We start from the raw sequence: 19352 nt of genomic DNA on the forward strand, positions 1-19352 counted from the left end.
ATTTATTTATTTATTTATTTTTGGCCGTGTTGGGTCTTCGTTTCTGTGCGAGGGCTTTCTCTAGTTGCGGCAAGCGGGGCCCACTCTTCATCGCGGTGCGCGGGCCTCTCACTGTTGCGGCCTCTCTTGTTGTGGAGCACGGGCTCCAGACGCGCAGGCTCAGTAGTTATGGCTCATGGGCCCAGTTGCTCTGTGGCATGTGGGATCTTCCCAGACCAGGTCTCGAACCCGTGTCCCTTGCTTTGGTAGGCAGAATCTCAACCACTGCGCCACCAGGGAAGTCCCCCCACAGATCTCTTAATGCCAACCTTGCTGGGCCAAGTCCCTGCTTGGACCCTTGGGGCTCCCCATTTTGGGTTTATATTCTCAGACAAGTGCAGGAGCAGCCGGGTAACTGGTATGTGCAAGACAGGAAGGTCTGGGGGGCCTGTGGAGCTGCTGAACGTAGGCCCTGCCTGAAAACATTCCTTTTGCAAAGTTTTGAAACATAATGCCAGCAGAATTAAAAATGGTGCCCATGGTGCTTCTCTGGTGACACAGTGGTTGAGAGTCCGCCTGCCGATGCAGGGGACACGGTTTCATGCCCCGGTCCGGGAAGATCCCACATGCCGCGGGGCGGCTGGGCCCGTGAGCCATGGCCGCTGAGCCTGTGCGTCCGGAGCCTGTGCTCCTCAACGGAAGAGGCCACAGCAGTGAGAGGCCCGCGTACCGCAAAAAAAAAAAATGGTGCCCACACAGATTGCGGACAACTTGGAAGTCCTTCACAGCACACGAGGCTCCTAGCCCTCATCCCCTGCTTTGGGCCTGTTGTTTCAGTTATACTGTGTGCCTCTCTGTGTTTTGAATCCCTCATCCCAGCTCTGCATGGTTAATTCCCTCAGGCACTAAGACTCAGCTCACAGGTGCCTTCCCCCAGGAGGCTCTAGTAGGCCTGGAGATTGATTTTGCACTGTGTACTTGCTCCTCTGCCATGGGCTGACCTCCTCCAGGCCTCCTTCGGGCCTGTGCCGTTTGCTGCTGCACCAGCCCTAGAGCCAGCTGAGGTGTAGAGGAGGCTTTCTCAGTGTTGGCTGGATGAGCCTGAGTGCTTGGGGTAGGGATAACTGTTATTATGTGCTTTGGACCTGGAGAAACTGAGGCTTAGAGGCTGTCTCCAGATTCTGGGTTTTCAAAAATGAGTAGCAGACAAAACCATTCCTATTACAAAAGATGGGAAGAATTAAGTAGTTAAGAATAAGATGTAAAAAGCCTCTTTGCTGTTTCCTTATCCTTCAGAAGTAACCATATCTGTGGTGTTTTGTGCATCCTTTAATTCTTTTAGCCATATGTGAATCCTGAATACTTAATGTGTTTTTATATATATATACGTATACGGGGGTATATGTACGTGCATATATATGTGTATGTACATAAACCTGTGTGTATATATATGGGTATTTGAATCTTGGTTTATCTTTATCTAGAGACTCGAACACTAATACATATCTTAAGTTACCTCAGAAGGGTTGGGGGCAGGGGAGACTGTGAACCCAGTAGGGTGCTAGATGGTTCTTGAATCATTTCTTTGTCACAGAGCTGTATGGTCCATCGGGCAGCCTTTCTCTGTGCGTGTGCTCTACTCTGCACTTTTCCAGTGCCTTGTAAACCAAGTCATTGGAAGATCCTGTTGTGTAGAATGCAACCACTGCTCTACCTCTAGTGCTACCACCCTCACCAGGCCATCAGTAACCATACTGTCTGGATTATCTTGGTGGACTCCTTGCTGGAACATCCACATCCACTCTTGTCCCTTGTGGTCTGTTCCCCACAGAGCAGCCAGTGAGGTCGTCCCTCTGCTTCAACCCTCCCTCACCCTCCACCCCCATGGCTTTCTGTCTCATTCATAGTAAACCCCAGAGTCCTGTCAAGGGCCTGGCTTGATCTGGTACCCACCCTGTTCTGTTTGCATCTTCTGTCATAATAGTTCCCTAATTTTGGTGCACATTAGAATCATTTGGGGGCTTTTTTAAAACCCTAATGCCCAGGTCACACCTCATTCTAGTTAATTAAGTCAGGATGCCCCAGGGACTTCAGTGTGCAGCAGAGTTTAGGTTCTGCCTTCTTACCACTTTGCCCCTCTTTCCCTCTGTTCCATTCTGGCCACATTTGTCCCCTCCTCGTCTTACCTCAGGGCTTTGTCCTCACACTCCCTCTGCCTGGTAGGCTTTCCCCACAACTGCCCGTCCTGACCCCCACAGCAGGTCTCTGCTACTCAGATACAGTGTTTCAGAGTTGGCCACCTTGACCAGCCTGTCTAAAAATGTCCTTTCCTCCTCACATTCCCGCCTGTTTATTTCTTATTAGCACTTTCTTACGCCTCAAGGACTTTTTATGTTTGGCTCCCTCAACTGACAGGTCCAGGAAAGTGGGGTCTTTGCTATCTCCTTTCCCTGTTGTAACTTCAGGGCCTATAACAGTGCTCACATGCAGTAGGTGCTTAGAAAGTACTGGTTGGACAAATAAACTTGGATTTATACAAAGCCCTGGCTTCCTGTGGCCTCTTGGCCCATCATTACTTCCTGGCATCTCTCTCTCCCTTTTCTTACATTTGACTTTTTGACTAGGTAATAGATTCTGATTCAAAAGCTAGAAAGTAAGAAAGGCACTCTGTGCAAAGTCTCCCTGAGGCCCACTGTTCTCATATGCCCATAGTTCACTTCTGTTGCTGGCTTCTTACAGTTTCTTTTTTTTTTTCTTGGCCGTACCACGCTTCTTATGGGATATTAGTTCCCCACCAGGGATTAAACCCAGGTCCTCAGCAGTGAAAGCGTGGAATCCTAACCACTACACCGCCAGGGAATTTCCCTTACAGTTTCTTTATGCACAAATGAGCAAATGCAAACATAGTTTCCTATTTTTCTCATTTCTCCACAGGGTAGGACAAAAGTACACAGTGTTTAGTTTCCATTGTGGCCTCTGTTGTTGTGGCTTGTTTAGCTTCTGTCTTCCCTTCTATCTGCTTCAGTCTCTGTTTTTCCAGGAATTGGTTGGCCTAATGGACCTTGCTGAGGGAGCCTATCAGCCAGCTTTGGGTCAGATGCTCAGCCAAGGCCCAGCCAGCTGTGGTGGGTGCAATGTCAGATATGGCTCCTGCCTCAGTGGCACTGTGGGCCAAGAGTTCCTCATAGGAAGCAGGGGAAGCAGACATCCTCTAGAAAACCCATCTGCTGTGTGATAGAAGTAGAAACACATAGGTGTTCTGGTCGCAGTAAAGAAGCCCAGGTTATTTGGGGACCAGATACCCTTCCCTGAGTCTAAAAGAGGGCTTGTAAAACAGAGCCAGGACAGGAGATCTGAATGAGTGAGAGTCACTGCTGCCCAGCCTCGATGGACTGTCGTCAGGGCAAATGCAGGCCCAGTACTTGTAGGTCTTCTGTTTTTCTAAGTAGTAAATCTATTTTTAAGTGAAACCACACACGTTTTAAATGTTGGCAATGAATATGAGCTTCTAAAATGCACTCTGACTGATAAAGCACCCCTGCTGGCTGGTGGTCTGTGGATCATCCGTTTGCAGCCTGTGGTCTGAAGTACCTTTGTGTTTCTTTCTGGATTGTTTATTTCAGATCTTCTAAGGACAGTCCCAAGAGCCAGAGCAGATATGTATGATGACATTCATAGCAACAGCAGATACACTCTGGGCGGATCTGTAGCTCATCCTCAAGACACTGGGAGAGAAGGCCTGAGAGGTGATATATTTCCAGGACCTTCCTTCAGATCAAGCAACCCTTCTGTAAGTGACGACAGCTACTTTCGCAAAGAATGTGGTCGGGACCTGGAATTTTCCCACCCTGACTCCCGAGACCAGGTCTTCGGCCACCGGAAATTGGGACATTTCCGTTCTCAGGACTGGAAATTTGCACTCCGTGGCTCTTGGGAACAAGACTTTGGCCATTCAGTTTCTCAAGAATCCTCCTGGTCACAGGAGTATAGTTTTGGTCCTTCTGCATTACTGGGGGACTTTGGCTCCTCCAGGCTGATTGAGAAAGAGTGTTTGGAGAAAGAGAGTCGGGATTACGACGTGGACCGTCCGGGAGAGGCAGACACTGTGCTCCGGGGCAGCAGCCAAGTCCAGGGCAGAGGCCGAGGTCTAAACATCGTTGACCAGGAGGGTGCCCTCCTAGGAAAGGGGGAGACTCAAGGCCTGCTCACGCCTAAAGGAGGGGTCGGGAAACTTGTCATGCTGAGAAACATGAGCACAAAACAGGTGCCCACTGTAAGTTGTATCACTCCCAAAACTCAGGGCACTGACCAAATTCAGAAGACCACCCCAAGTCCTGATCTGACGCTGGGGACAAACCCAGGGACGGAAGATGTCCAATTCCCCACTCAGAAAATCCCTTTGGGGCTTAATCTGAAGGATATTCGGCTCCCCAGAAGAAAGATGAGCTTCGATCTGATAGATAAGTCTGATGTTTTTTCGAGGTTTGGGATAGAAATAATCAAATGGGCAGGATTCCACACCATAAAAGATGATGTTAAATTTTCCCAGCTTTTCCAGACTCTCTTTGAACTTGAAACCGAAACCTGTGCTAAAATGCTCGCCTCATTCAAATGCTCCTTAAAACCAGAGCACAGAGATTTTTGCTTTTTTACTATCAAATTTTTAAAGCACTCTGCTTTGAAAACACCCAGAGTTGATAACGAGTTTTTAAACATGCTTTTAGACAAAGGTGCTGTGAAGACCAAAAATTGCTTTTTTGAAATCATAAAGCCCTTTGATAAATACATAATGAGGCTACAAGACCGGCTGCTGAAGAGTGTCACACCCCTGCTCATGGCCTGCAATGCCTATGAGCTGAGTGTCAAGATGAAGACCCTCAGTAACCCCCTGGACTTGGCTATTGCCCTGGAGACCACCAATTCTCTCTGCCGGAAGTCTTTAGCTCTTTTGGGACAGACGTTCTCCTTGGCCTCTTCTTTCCGGCAAGAGAAAATCTTAGAAGCCGTCGGCCTCCAAGATATAGCTCCCTCTCCTGCCGCATTTCCAAACTTTGAGGACTCTACTCTGTTTGGGAGAGAGTACATTGATCACCTGAAGGCCTGGCTGGTCAGCAGTGGGTGTCCACTCCAGGTCAAGAAAGCCGAACCCGAGCCAACCCGAGATCAGGAGAAAACGGTTCCTCCTACCAAACCTGAAATTCAGGCTAAGGCTCTGAGTGGTCTGAGTGATGGTAAGGAAAGCAGCAAAAGTTTCTGTTTGTTGCGATTTGCTTGCTTTTCATGTTTTCTTGTAATGTCTCTCATTCTCTTTGATATTTGTACATAAAACTCCTTTAGCCAGTTGGAAACAAATCAGAATTTTAGTAGTAAACTCACAATGACCAGTATACATGCCTGCCATTCATTCTGTAAGCATGTAAGCATGCGTTAGGAATCTTTTGTCTGTTACAGAAGTCCTTAGACTTTCTGGGTCAAGACTCCTTTGGGAATCTGATGAAAAGCTGTGGTCCTTGCCAGGGAAAATACATATATGTTTGTACACAATGTTGCACGTTCTGGGGTGTTTGTGTCATCCTGCAGCCAAGTTTTAAGAAGCCTTGTTCCAACAGCACCCCTTCTCTACCCCCGCCAAGTTATTACTAGAAGGGAGAGTAAATGCTGGGCACAGTCTCTTAAGAATTCTCCAGGCTTCTAAGGGAAAGAAGTCACAAAACCCAGCCCCTCCTTTGCTGGGATTAAGAGGACTGTAGGAGAGGCCCCAGCTCAGCTCAGCATGGGGAGTCAGGAAGGCTATGTTTGAGCTGTTTTGAGGGATGCGTGGTGGAGGCACCTTTTCACCTGGTCGCTTTTCTAGACTGGCTAAAGGTTGAGAGATCACTTAGGTATACCTGGTAACCTGCAGTTAACGAGTTGGCTTACTGGGGAGGGGAAAGACCTAGAAGAAGGTAATAGAAATAGAAATGACTGGCTGGTGTCCCTTGTCCCTCCCCCTTTGCTCTCAGGATGGACGTTCTCACAACCCAGACATCCCAGAGGTCATGAGCACACATAGTGGCCATGTGGCCATTTAGGAAGTCCCCTTTCCCTCTGATAGAGTTTTCAGCTTCCATTGCCCCAGCCAATTTGGGAAGTCTCATTTGTCCCTGAGTCTCTTCAATCCTCTCCACCCTCGTGGAGCCCTGATTGCGACAGGCACTGGGTAGGTCGCTCCACGGATGGGCGGCCACACCTACTCCCAGAGAGAGAGCCTTCCAGTAGTGGGCTCAGGGCTGAAGCAGGACCTCTCCTCCCCACATCCCCAAAAGTAGTGGGGTGGAAAGTCAGTATAACAACGATACTGAAGAACTGTAAGAAGGACAAAAAAGTCCCCCATAACCTAAAGTTGCCTGCCACCATCCCCTGGTTGTGCTGCTATGCAGGCATGCCTGTAGCTGCAGTCTTGCTGTACTGAAAACACTACAGTCTGCTCTTTTACAGGATTATCGAAGGCTCTTTTCTGTGTTTCTGCGGCATTTGCAGCATCATGACTAAATGTGAATTTACCTCACCTCTCCCTTGATGTTGGACTCATAGTGCCTTTTACTAGAGGCTTCTGAGGCTGAGCAGAGCTCAGTTCCCATGAGATTGGCATCTGCAAAGCATTGGCTCCTTTTCTGGTCAGCAGGTAGACAGTACCAGCGCCCACGTCTTATGGGGCGCTGCCCTGCCATTACTTCAGTACTGTTAGAAATGCTGAGATGACATCTTTGGTTGTATTTATTATTGCTATTATTTTCGTTAAAAATGTTTTTGAATCCTCCCTTAAAGGAGATAGTCACAGAATGATTGCTGGGCCAAAAGTAGGACCCACTTTCTGGCCCTTACTATGGTCATCTTCTCTAGAGATGTTTGCAATGATGCACAAATTTCATTGTCTTTGAAAGCTTCTGACTTTGAATCTCTTATTCTTTTGTAAAATCATATAAAACTAGCAGTTCTATAGAATAAGAGCTGACAACAAAAAAAGGGAAAGTAATTTCAGAGGGGAAATGACATGACAATTGAAGGATTGACTCATCCTATGTTAAGAACTCACATTGATGTTTAAAATGCCATTCCACAGAACAAACTGGAAAACCTCTCCAGTTCAGGGGTGATTTTTATTGAATGAATGAACAAATAGACCATCTATGCTATTAAAACTAGCAAATATCAGAAAACTAAACAATCTTAGTGTTTAAGGACATAATGCTCTTCTGTGTTGCTGGTGGCATTGTAAATTACAAGTCATTGGAGGAAATTCACACTTTAAGAAATGTTTTCTTTTCATACATTCAGCAGATATTTTCTGTGAACACCTACCTTGGAACTACTGACTTTTTTTTTTTGCGGTACGCAGACCTCTCACTGTTGTGGCCTCTCCCGTTGTGGAGCACAGGCTCCAGACGCGCAGGCTCAGCGGCCATGGCTCACGGGCCCAGCCGCTCCGCGGCATGTGGGATCTTCCCGGACCGGGGCATGAACCCGTGTCCCCTGCATCGGCAGGTGGACTCTCAACCACTGCGCCACCAGGGAAGCCCTACTGACTTTTTAAATTGGGAAATTTTTCTTTGTAAATTTATGTATATGTTTTATGATTACAAAACACATGTGTGTTTAACTTTTATAGATAAAGCAAACACAAAAATGAAATCCCTGATAAATCTACCACCCATAGATAATCTCTGTTAACTTTCTGGTATATTTCCTTCTAATTTTTTTCTGTGTGTCTGTATTTATGTATCTCTTTTCCTTTTTTTCGTATTGCAACTCACAGTTTAGATATACTTTTTACATATTTTATACCTAGATACATTTTATGTCTTTTGTTCTCCCCTTAATATTGTGAACATTCAAGTTAAGATGTGTGCAAAAAGTGGTTAGGAGTTGCTGCACACCATTTTCTCCTATAGGATATGTATATATATTGCTCTGTACAGTCATCGTAAGTTTGTGACTGTTTCTCTCCTAGCGATTATGCTGTTATAGCTTTTGAGAGGATATTTTGCATATTGGTTTTGAGAATAACAGGCCCCTTTCCTCTTTTCAATGCTGGTCTGTCATCTACGAGGATTTCAGTTCCTGGTGCCTGCTTAGGCCCCATCCTAAGCCTTCAGTTCTGTCCTGGTCTTCCCAGGCCCCATGTGGTCCAGTGCGTTTCTCAGAAAAGCCCTTCTGTGTGTTCCAGAGGTCCCCCAGCGAGCAGACCACAAGGTGGTGGACACCATTGACCAGCTGGTCACACGTGTTGTTGGAGGCAGCCTGTCTCCCAAAGAAAGAGCTCTTCTCAAGGAGGACCCTGCTTACTGGTAGGTCTTTAAATGTTGCTCTTCAGAATTCCTCCCATAAAGTACATGGCAATGTTTTTGTTGCTCTGATGATGTCCAGAGAAGAGGGTGAGATGCTTATTTTGTGCTGTGGTGTAGTCAGTGGAAGAGCATGAGGGTGGGTCAGGTTCATGTGGGTTCAAGCTCCAGTCTGCTGCTTACCTGCCATGTGGCCTTCTCTCATCTGGACATGGAGCACTTTGTCCCTGCTGTGCTGGTTTGAGGATGAGGTGAGAAGTGTATGCAAAGAATGAGTGTAAGATAAGGAATATATCACAGCAGTTGTTTGTGATTTATTGCTACTGTTTGTTAAACTGTCTTTTCCTTTTGCCTTATTGCCTCTTCACTTGAATAGAACTTTTTAAAATTAAAGTTTTCACCATAAATATAGTATTTGATCATTAGAGAAGGTAAAGAAGAACAGAAAATTGGGCAAAGCCACCTGTGTGCTTACTGGCATTCACTGGCATTTTTGGGTATTTGCTTCCAGTCTTTCTGCTCATTGCGAGCTGTGTGGTTTTTAACACAGTTGTGATTATGCTGTGATATATGCTACTCCTTTTAGATAACAAAGGAAAATGCTCGTATTCCCTACTTTTTGTAAACATTTCAGATGGCTGTGTTTACCGGTTCGCAGAGTAGGTGATCAGTTTATCTAGCCATTCCTCTCTTGTTGTATTTTTAGAATATTTTTGATTGTACACTATTTTTAATTTTTTCTGTGAATAGCTTAATGTGTCACATTTCTGTGTGTGTTTAGGATTATCTCTAGATTAGATTGCTGGAAGTGGAAAGGTTTTATACTTCGTTAACTTTTTAAAAAATGATCAGAGTGGCATATGCCCTTTGTAAAAATAGAGAAAAGTAAAAAGGCAAAGATGGAGTTACTCAGAGCTCTCCCACTTTTCCCCCACAGTGTGTGCTCTGTAGTTGTGTCCTGTGTTTTAAACTTAACATAATTGTCCTTATTATCAATGAACGCATACTATTCCTTCTTACACAGTATACTACACTCAACCATTGCCCATTGGTGGATTCTTAGATTCTAATAACGTTATGATGAATGTTATCTTGCTTTTATTTATGTCTACATTTCTGGCAGTTTATTACGGTAGTATCTGGGAGTAAAATTGCTAGTTTAAAAAGAAAGCTCATGTTAGAGGCTTTTGATCTGTGTCAGTGTTTCTCAACTGCAGCATTATTATTATTATTATTATTTTTAAAGAAGATGTTGGGGGTAGGAGTTTATTAATTAATTTATTTATTTTTGCTGTGTTGGGTCTTTGTTTCTGTGCTTTGTTTCTGTGTTTCTCTAGTTGTGGCAAGCGGGGGCCACTCTTCATCGCAGCGCGCGGGCCTCTCACTATCACGGCCTCTCTTGTTGCAGAGCACAGGCTCCAGACGCGCAGGCTCAGTAGTTGTGGCTCACGGGCCTAGTTGCTCCGTGGCATGTGGGGTCCTCCCAGACCAGGGCTCGAACCCGTGTCCCCTGCATTAGCAGGCAGATTCTCAACCACTGCACCACTAGGGAAGCCCAACTGCAGCATTATTGATGTTTGAGGCTGGATAATTCTCTGCAGGGGGACTGTCCTGGGCATCCTTGGCCTCCACTCACTGGTGCCAGTAGAAGCCTCCATCCCAGCCAAAAATACCTTCAGACATTGCTCAGTGTCCCCTGGGGGACAGAGTTGTCCCTGGTGGAGACCACTGATCTTTATCATCAGGTTATTTTCCGTGATTGACACCCTCACTGCCACTCCGTACATGTGCCATGCCCTCACATGAGTGTTTTTGACTTAAAGATAATTTCATAGGGTGATGTTTTACCTTATATGCTTTTGTTTTATGTGTTTGCTCATAGGATTTCTAGTTGTAGTTCCTCTTTTTTGAGTGATCTGTTCAGGTCTGGTATAGTCAATGTTGTATCCATACCAAGCTCTCTATTCTTGCTGTTGTAATTTCTAAAGATGCTTGAAAGGTGTAAATTTCTGTGTAATGGCACCAGGGCTTTGGTCCTAACCAGCATGATTTTTTAGGAGAAGAGTTGGAACTTGTTATGGTTTTATTTTTACAGAATTTTTTTTTTTTTCTGGCTGCACTGGGTCTGTGTTGCTGCACTCGGTCTTTCTCTAGTTGTGGTGAGCGGGGCTACTCTTTGTTGTGGTGCGTGGTCTTCTCATTGCGGTGGCTTCTCTTGTTGTAGAGCACGGGCTCTAGGTGCGTGGGCTTCAGTAGTTGCAGCATGCAGGCCCTAAAGCGCGCAGGCTTCAGTAGTTGCAGTGCTTGGGCTCAGAAGTTGGGACTCATGGGCTCTAGCGCGCATGCTCAGTAGTCGTGGCGCACGGGCTTAGATGCTCCACGGCATGTGGGATCTTCCCAGACCAGGGCTCGAACCCATGTTCCCTGCATTGGCAGGTGGATTCTTAACCACTGAGCCACCAGGGAAATCCTTTACAGAATTCTTGAATTCATCAAGATTATGTTCCTGTGTTGAATAAGATAGGCATGTAACTTAAAAGGTAAAAAAAAAAAAAGAAAAGAAAAGAAACCCAGTAACCTAATTGCCCCAGTATCATTTATTGAATACTTTTTATTTAGCAAATACTTTTGCTTTCTGTGCACTTGGTACCGTTCTAAGCACTTTACTGCTTTAAGCATTAGCTGGCCGAACCCTCATAAACAACCTTTTGAGGTAGGTATGTTGTCATCCTGATTTTACAGACAGAAAAATTGAGGCTCAAAAGAGACCTCTTGCCTCAAGGAGGCACAGCTAGGAAAAGACAGAGCTGAGGTTCACATTCTGGCTCTGTGGTCTCAACCAACGCTCATACTGAAGGAAGGAGGCTAGATCCTCTGGGTAAGATCCTCTGGGTAAGATGTCATCTAGACTTGGAAGACCCAGGGGCAATTTCCAGGTGATTGCCGAGGTGATTGGGCTGGAGGGAAGGGGGACCCTGAGAGGACTAGGAGCATGCCTCTCTGCTGCATGACCGCTCCACACTACCCATCAGGTTCATGATCTCTGACAGTCAGGGGTGGCGGACGGAAGCATAGCCAGAGCTGGGTGTATGTGTGGCGGTGGGAGGGGGTTCCAAATCAGAAATGAGCATTGAGCTCTAAACCAAGTATTTGAGGGAAACTGGCAGCATGAAGGAGGGCCACCCAACCCAGCAGATCTGGCACCTAAGAAGTTACTATAAGGAAAAGAAGATTGTTTACAAGTACATGTGTGTAATTAATAGTCTTGGGTGGATAATAGCATATTGTATCCATGAAATAGGAACTGCTTGTTATGGAAAAGAACCAATTAAGGATCTTGGAATTGACAAATGTGATTGTTGAAATGATCTCAGTGGTCGGCTGATAGAATTGACCTGGATGAAGAACAGATTAGGGAGCTGGACTCAGAGACGTGATCACCTGTGACTTCCTTCAGAAAGAATCATCCAGAGACTGTAAGAAGAAAGAGTGTGCAAAAAACAGTGTTAAAGAACTAGTAAACTTAGGTTTTTGGTGTGTATATTTGAATTCTTAAGTTAAAGTAGTACTTTACCAAATGTGATTTACCAAAAAAATGAAGTAAACACAAACGGCAAAATGTTTCTGCCATGATATCGATGGCAGAAACCATGGCTGTGTCTATGTGGCATGCAGGATCTTAGTTCCCTGACCAGGGATTGAACCCATGCCCCCTACAGTGGAAGTGCAGAGTCTTAACCACTGGGCGGCCAGGGAAGTTCCCAGTTCCACTCCTTGGAGACAGTCGCTTTTAGTTCATTAAACTACTTTTAACAGTTACTTCTGTATCTCTAGAGATGATAAGCCTATGTTGCTCTTTTTTTTGTTTGTTTGTTTTTTATGACCACACTGCAGGTCTCGTGGGATCTTAGTTCCCCAACCAGGGATCGAACCCAGGCCCCGAAAGTGAAAGCACCGAGTCCTAACCACTGGACCACCAGGGAATTCCCCAAAGCATTTTCCTTATAATGAAAAGTGTATATATAATTCAAGCCTCACAGCAACATGATGAAGTAGCTTATTATTATCATCTGTCTCATCTTACAGATGGAGAAACTGAGGCACAGAAAGATTCAGTAAATCTCACAGCTAATAAGTGTTTACACTGGGATTTGAACCGTGCAGGCTAGCTTAGGAGTATTCTATGCTCTTGATGTTACACTCCACTAGAACTAAGGGAGATGGGTTTGTGACATGTCCTCACACTGCATGCACCTGGCATTAGAACCGACCAAGGGAAAGGGACTTACATCTTGGGGATCCAGGTCACCTGGGCACTGACTCCACTTTCTGCCCTGGATGAGGGGCTGCGTTTGACTTGAGAACTGGAGCTTCTGTTTTGGTCAACCTTCCCTTATGTGGCAACCCTTGCTTGTTAGGATGCAATCTTGCAGGATGCTGCTGTTGGCCCGGCAGAGTGTCCAGGGCAGCAGAGGAACCAGCACACAGGCTCTTTCCTCAGATCCAGCCAGACCTTGACTGTGCAGTGAGCATCAACAGGAGCTTCATATGGAGCTGCCCACCAGGGACATGCCACATCACACGGTGCTGCCAGCATCCTGCTGTGCACTGCCACCTCACAGCCAATCAGCTTCTGTTATTGGTAATTGGGAACCTCATCTAATATATGATCTCAACTTCAGGCGTCCAAAAGCCGCATGAAATATTGCTATACTCACCAAACAGTACTCGTTCTTTAACACAAACTGAGATTGAACGTTCACAAAAAACTTGTTATGAATGAGGTTGTGTAGAAAATTACAGAATATCCCAGGAAAGGGAAGTCACGTGCGCCACATTGGCAATGCATAGAAGTTGAAACCAGCAACAGCCAAAATAAAACAGGCTTCTGAATAACTTTTATATGAAAGAGAATTAGAATTGGAATTAGAAACTCTTCAGAGGGAGTAGCGGGGAGAGCATTGCATATAGAATGCATCTGTAACAGCGGTTGGGAGAAAGGTGCGACCTTGTGTGTGTATCAGAAATAGAGTGAAGGTAAGCATTCAATTCATGAAGCAAGAAGGAAATGGTGCAAAAAGCCCAGAGACTACAAGGAAAGGGTTAATAGAGATGAAAGAAAGTGCTAATGAAATGGTCAACAAAGTAAATAATGTGACCTTCCCCTTCTAATCCAGTCATTCCTCTTTCTAACCCGTTCCTTGAGCAAATCCTTAAGTTTGCTTTATATTCTTTCAACCTATGTGAAAAAAACAAATATATGTGGATTTCATGTACACAAAGCAGTTTCATATGGTATGTATCAATGTTGGTCTTCTCTAGTTTGCTCTCCGTGGGCTGTATTACGGATCTCTTTCTATGTTAGTACATGTAACTCAAACTCCTCTTTTCTGTACTGTTCTCATTATGACTCTGGCACGTGATTTCACAGCGGTGGCACACTCAGTGCCTTAATGATGTAGTTAAAAGGTCGCTGAGTGCTCACCATTTGAAGGGCGTCATCTCCTGAAAGTGATGTCCAGGAGCAACACCTGCCACTTCCTGACAGCAGAGAGCTTCCATGGTTTCAGGGTAACTGGTTTGTATTGTGAGGCCACCAGGAGCTGGGAGCTCCTTCATGGCTGCTGATGATGGAAATTGAGGAGGAATCGACCAGTGTTCGGTCAGAGCTCCTGGTCACCCTGTGGTCACTCTGAGCAGGACAGATGGCCAGGGCCCAGCGCTGGGTTCTTGATGGAGCTGGGCGGAGCCTCTCCAACAGCAGGGAGGCCACTAAGTAGAAAGGGTTTGCAGAAGTGTATTTACAGCGACAATTTGGTCATGCTGGTGTATTCACAAATGTCCTGCTATTCCTGTTTTGTTATACAGGTTTTTATCTGATGACAGTAGTCTGGAGTATAAATATTATAAGCTGAAGCTGGCAGAAATGCAGCGGATGAGCCAGAACTTGCCAGGAGCAGATCAGAAGCCGATGGCGGCAGAGTGTGCAGTCCGGGCCATGCTATATTCCCGGGCGGTCCGGAGCCTCAAGAAGAGGCTCCTACCAGGGCGGCGGCGGGGGATGCTTCGAGCTCAAGGACCCCGGGGCTGTAAAGTGAGGAGAGCGACCACCGGGACCCAGACCCTCCTCTCCTCAGGCACCAGGCTGAAACACCATGGCCGGCAGGCTCCAGGCTCCTTGCAGGGAAAGCCGCCTCAACCAGATGGCAATGATGTTGCCAAGGACTGCCTGCCAGACCCAGCCAGACCCTCTCCTCGGGACCCCAGCCCAGAAGCCTCAGGCCCATCCTCCAAGCCAGCAGGAGTGGATGTCTCCGAAGCCCCTCAGACCTCTTCTCCCTGCCTGTCTACTGATGGTGAGTGCTCACTTCTGTCCCCCTCCTCTGGGCCCCAATGCTCATCTATCCCCAGGGCTCTCTGCAGAGACAGGTGGCTTCAGTGGGCTGGGCTGGGCAGCAGGCAGCAGCGAAAGGCACCTGGCCAGGATGGCACACACACAGGCACTGTCTCTCCTCTTGCTTCCTCAAGGGGCTGGCCCTAGACTCCTGCTGCACCCTTCCTCTTATCCTGAGTGTGGAGCTGACACGAGGTGCTGCCTGGTGACTCTGTGCTTCCCTGCAAGGTCCTCCTGCTGGCCAGCAGGGTGTGCCACGTGCCCGTGCTTAGGGCTTTGAGCTCCTTGATCCATTTCTCTCTATTCTTGCCCGTTATATGTTCCATAAGGCTGCCCGTGTTCTCATTCTGCTTCCTCTTCCCTGCTAAGGTCTCTGTGTTTCCTTCGTTAGAGTTAGTTGACCAGCAGTTTCTTTTGTTTCTCCCAGCCATTACCTTCTCCTACTGCAACAGGCCTGCCCTCTGGCCAGTGCTTCCTACTCAGCACTAGGTGGGAATGGAGAGGGAAAAAATCTACACAACTGCTACATTTCTCTAGCTGTTGCTACATAACAAGCCAGTCCAAACTGTGGCTTCAAACAGGAGGCATCCAGTGTTGCTTCAAGTCAGCTGGGCTGGGCCTGCAAACTGTCTGCAGGCAGCGGCCAGTTGTCTGGAACTGTCAGCTGAGATGATAGGGGTAGTGGGCTACATGCCTGTCACCCACCAGCAGTTCACCTGACAGTCGGGTTTGGCCATCCAGGAGAGGCAGAGGAGGTGCTTGAGCCCTCTGAGGCCTGGACTCCACATTTCTGTCACATTCGTAGCCAGCAAGAGTTCCAGGGCCAGCCCCAATTCAAGGGGAAAAAAGAGAGTCCACCTCTGCTGGACAGAGCTGCAGAGTCACATGGCAAAGGGCAAGGGTACAGTGAGGGGCCGTCTTTGTAATCAGTCTCCACAACCCCACGATGTTCACATGGGAATTGGCATCTCAGAACCAATACATGACAGTTGCTTTATTTTGTAGTTGATACGAAGACAATGGAGACTGCAGAGAAACTGGCCAAATTTGTTGCTCAGGTGGGACCAGAGATTGAACAATTCAGCATAGAAAACAGCATTGACAACCCTGACCTTTGGTATGTACCCATCACACCCCTTTAATCTGAGGCCATGAGTGTCCTGAGAGCCCACAGGAGTTCACCCCATGAGTGTCCTGAGAGCCCACAGGGGATCGCCGCGGGATAAATCACGACTTCACTTCTGCTGAGCTCAGGGCTGTTAGGGAGCATCTGTTTTGGGTTGTTGGGAGACCTGCCCTCATCTGGGGCATCAGGAAAAGCCTCCCCCGGAGGGAAGTTTAAGCTGGATCTGAAGGTTCAATGGGCGTTGGCCAGGGGAAGGGGGAGGGAATGCCCTGGCCGAGGGACTTATAGTTTCCCCGGGACCTTTGCAGAGGCAAAGAGGAGAGTGTGTCCTCGCCCATGAGTCTGAGGAGGAGGAGGGCACTGTCCCTGGTCATGCTGGCTACTCTGGGCAGGATGAGAATGTGCTGCTCATGTAGCATGTTGGTGGGTTTTGGTCCAGATGTAAGCAGCAAGCACTTCCACTCAGTGATGGCGTGGCACCCTTGTGCCAGGAGGGGGCACCATTTTCCTCCCCATTCTTCAGATGGCGTAATCATTCAACACTACACAGCCCAGAGGCCACAGAACCAGAGCCCCACTCTGCCTGCGGGGTGCGGGTTCTCCTTCAGGGAGAGGCTGCCTGAGGGCCATGTGTTCCCAGTACCGAGCCGTAACCCGGCTGGGCTCCCCTTGGAGTGTGGGGTTCCTACGCTGTGTGGATTGTGTCCTATTGCCAGCTAGGGGTTCTGGGCGCTCACCCTGCTCCCAATATGCTAGAGAGTCGTGCCTCAGCTTAGTTAAGAATACAGTTAAAAACTTTACATTTCCTGGAGCATTTCTGGGACCCAGTAGTGGCTAAGTGCATACTTCTAGTTTGGCCTTACACACAATCTCTTTGTGTTTGTGGTGAGAATTTTTGGGTATCTTCCAGAAGGGGATTGTTGAATCATAGTTCAATGCAAACTAAGTTTTGTTAGTGCGAATTCCCCTCCCTGAGGGCCACTCTCCTAGGAGTGTCATGAGTGCCTGTCCCCACCCCCCACCTTTTGGCATGCCTTTGAGCCAGTGGGATTGGTGAGGAATTTCTAATTTTCTCAGTGAAGTTTTAGTTTGCATTTTTCTTATGAGTGAAATTGAACCTCTTTTCATAAACTTGTGTCCTTTGAATATCTTTCTGTAAACTGTTCATATCATTTGCCCTTTTTTTTAAAAAAAGTTTTGTTGAGGTATAATTGACATGCCATAAACTGCACATATTTGTCTAATAAGTTTTTTTATTAATTAATTTATTTTTGACTGCATTGGGTCTTTGTTGCTGCGCACAGGCTTTCTCTAGTTGCAGTGACCAGGGGCTACTCTTCCTTGCGGAGCGCGGATTTCTCATTGTGGTGGCTTCTCTTGTTGCAGAGCATGGGCTCTAGGTGCACAGGCTGCAGTAGTTGTGGCACATGGGCTCAGTAGTTGTGGTGTGCAGGCTCAGTAGTTGTGGCACACGGGCTTGGTTGCTCTGCAGCATGTGGGATCTTCCCGGACCAGGGCTCAAACCCTGAATTGGCAGGAGGATTCTTAACCACTGCGCCACCAGGGAAGTCCCTGTCTAATAAGTTTTAATGCGTGTTTACACTCATGCAGCCATCACCAACATCAAGATGATGAACACATCCATGACTCAAAAGTTTCCTTGTGCCCTTTGTCATCCCTTCCTGCAGGCAGCTGCTGATCAGGGTTCTCTCACTGTAAATAGTTTGCATTTTCTATAATTTTGTGTAAATGCAGTTTGTTTTCTCCTTTTGTCTGGCTTCTTACTCCACATAGTTATTAGGGTTCATCCATGTTGTGTGTATCCATAGTTCATTCCTGTTTATTGCTGAGTGTATCGCATTGTATGGCTGGACCACAGTTATTTACCCATTCAGCTGTTGATGGCATTGAGATGTTTCCATTCAAGGACAATTTCAGATAAACCTTCTGTGAGCAGTCATGTACAAGGTCTGCTTTTATTTCTCTCCAGTAAAATACTGAGGCAGAGAAAGACTGGCTCACATGGTGGGTCTGTGTTTAACTTTTGAAGAAACTTCCAGACAGTCTTTCTAAGTGGTGGCACAGTTTTGCATTTCCAGCAGCTTGGGTGAGAGTTCTGGTTCCTCCCCATCTTCACCAGCACTTGATAGTGTCAGTCTTCTTCATGTTAGCCCTCTTGGTGTGGGGGAGGGGTGGTTTTCATTTGTGTTTCTCTGAGGACTAACAGTGCTGAGCATCTTTGCATGTGCTTATGTATTTTTTTAGTGAAGTGTCTGCTCGGATCTTTGGCCTATTGTTTTATTGGGTCGTTTATTTACTTATTAATGAATTTTGAGAGTTTGTTATGTATTCTTGATACAAGTTATTTGTCAAGTGTGTGGTTTGCAGATAATTTCTCCCAGTCTGTGACTTGTTTTCTCATTCTAGCAGTGTCTTTTGGAGGGCAGAAGTTCTTAATCTTTGCCCTTTTCTCAATTGGGATTTTTGGATTTATTCTTTCTAGTTTCTCTGACCTTTTACCTGTAATGTAATTGTATCTATTTCCTTCATAGTTGGATATTTTTCACTTTACTTATGGTATGTTCTGCAGTGCAGAAACGTTTGATCTAGTAAAATTTCTGTTTTATCTCGTTGCACCTGGATACAGAGTTACAGTTAGAAAGAATCTCCCTACACTCAGATTATAAAGACATTTATGTATTTTCTTCTACAACTTGTATGGCTTGGTTTTTACATTTAGATCTCTGATCGGTGTGGGGTTATTCAGGAGCAGAGAGTACAGCATAGATCCAATTTAAATATTTTTGTAAAAAGCCGCCCAGTTGTCCCAACACCATTTGTTGAAAAGACTGTTCTTTTTCACAGTGATTTGAGAGGCCACCTTCATCAGATACTGTGTTTCTGGCCGTCCTCTTGGTCTGTCTGTCCATAGACAAGTACCACACTGTTTTAACTATAGAGGCTTAACACACCTTGTAATACCTGGTGGAACTGAGCCCCTTGTTGATCTTGTTCAGGGGTTTCCTAGATAGTCTTACATACTCATGTTTCTATATGAACTTAAGAATCAGATCCAGAAAAAAATGATGCTTTTACTTTTATACGTTAATATTTAATTAAGGGAGAATTGACTTCATTATGAGCCTGAGTTGTCCTGTCCAAGAACAAGGGCTGTCTTTCCTTTGGCCCAAGTAAATTTTGTGTGTTTTCGGTTTCTCACACCAGCCGCAGCTCCAAGCTGTGGCTGGGGCCATTGGACTCGGAGGCTCAGAGAGGCCTTTTTGCCAGCATGTTCACACAGCTTTGCTGCAGGACATGAGGCAGGAGGTGACACACCTCTCTCCATCTCATGGCTGGAGTATGGGAGGAACCAGAGAGTCACAGTGAGCACACCCAGGCCCAGAGTGGCCGGTGACGTAATCAGAAAGAGATGAGGTAAGGCCCAGTTTGGATCTCCTGGCTGTAGTGTTAGAGCTCGTTCTAGCACGTTCTCTGGTCGTCCCTGCATACCTTGTTCCTCCAGCTCCCT

The 19352-nt window shown here is 46.5% G+C and overlaps 1 protein-coding gene across 5 annotated transcripts in view; it reads left to right on the plus strand.

Moving 5' to 3' along the window:
* Positions 1–19352, plus strand: part of SUGP2 (SURP and G-patch domain containing 2) — a 30690-nt gene that overhangs the window by 2043 nt on the left and 9295 nt on the right. For all 5 annotated transcript variants that reach the window (XR_009518899.1, XM_060008001.1, XM_060008004.1 and 2 more), the window contains exons 3-6: positions 3603–5210; positions 8186–8306; positions 14172–14659; positions 15703–15814. Coding sequence is in view for 4 of the 5 variants with exons in the window: in XM_060008001.1 (XP_059863984.1) it covers positions 3603–5210; positions 8186–8306; positions 14172–14659; positions 15703–15814 (2329 nt within the window). In the remaining variant the exon portion in view is untranslated. The remainder of the gene's footprint in view (positions 1–3602; positions 5211–8185; positions 8307–14171; positions 14660–15702; positions 15815–19352) is intronic.

This window comes from Delphinus delphis, chromosome 3, assembly GCF_949987515.2.
Source record: "Delphinus delphis chromosome 3, mDelDel1.2, whole genome shotgun sequence".
NCBI lineage: Eukaryota > Metazoa > Chordata > Mammalia > Artiodactyla > Delphinidae > Delphinus > Delphinus delphis.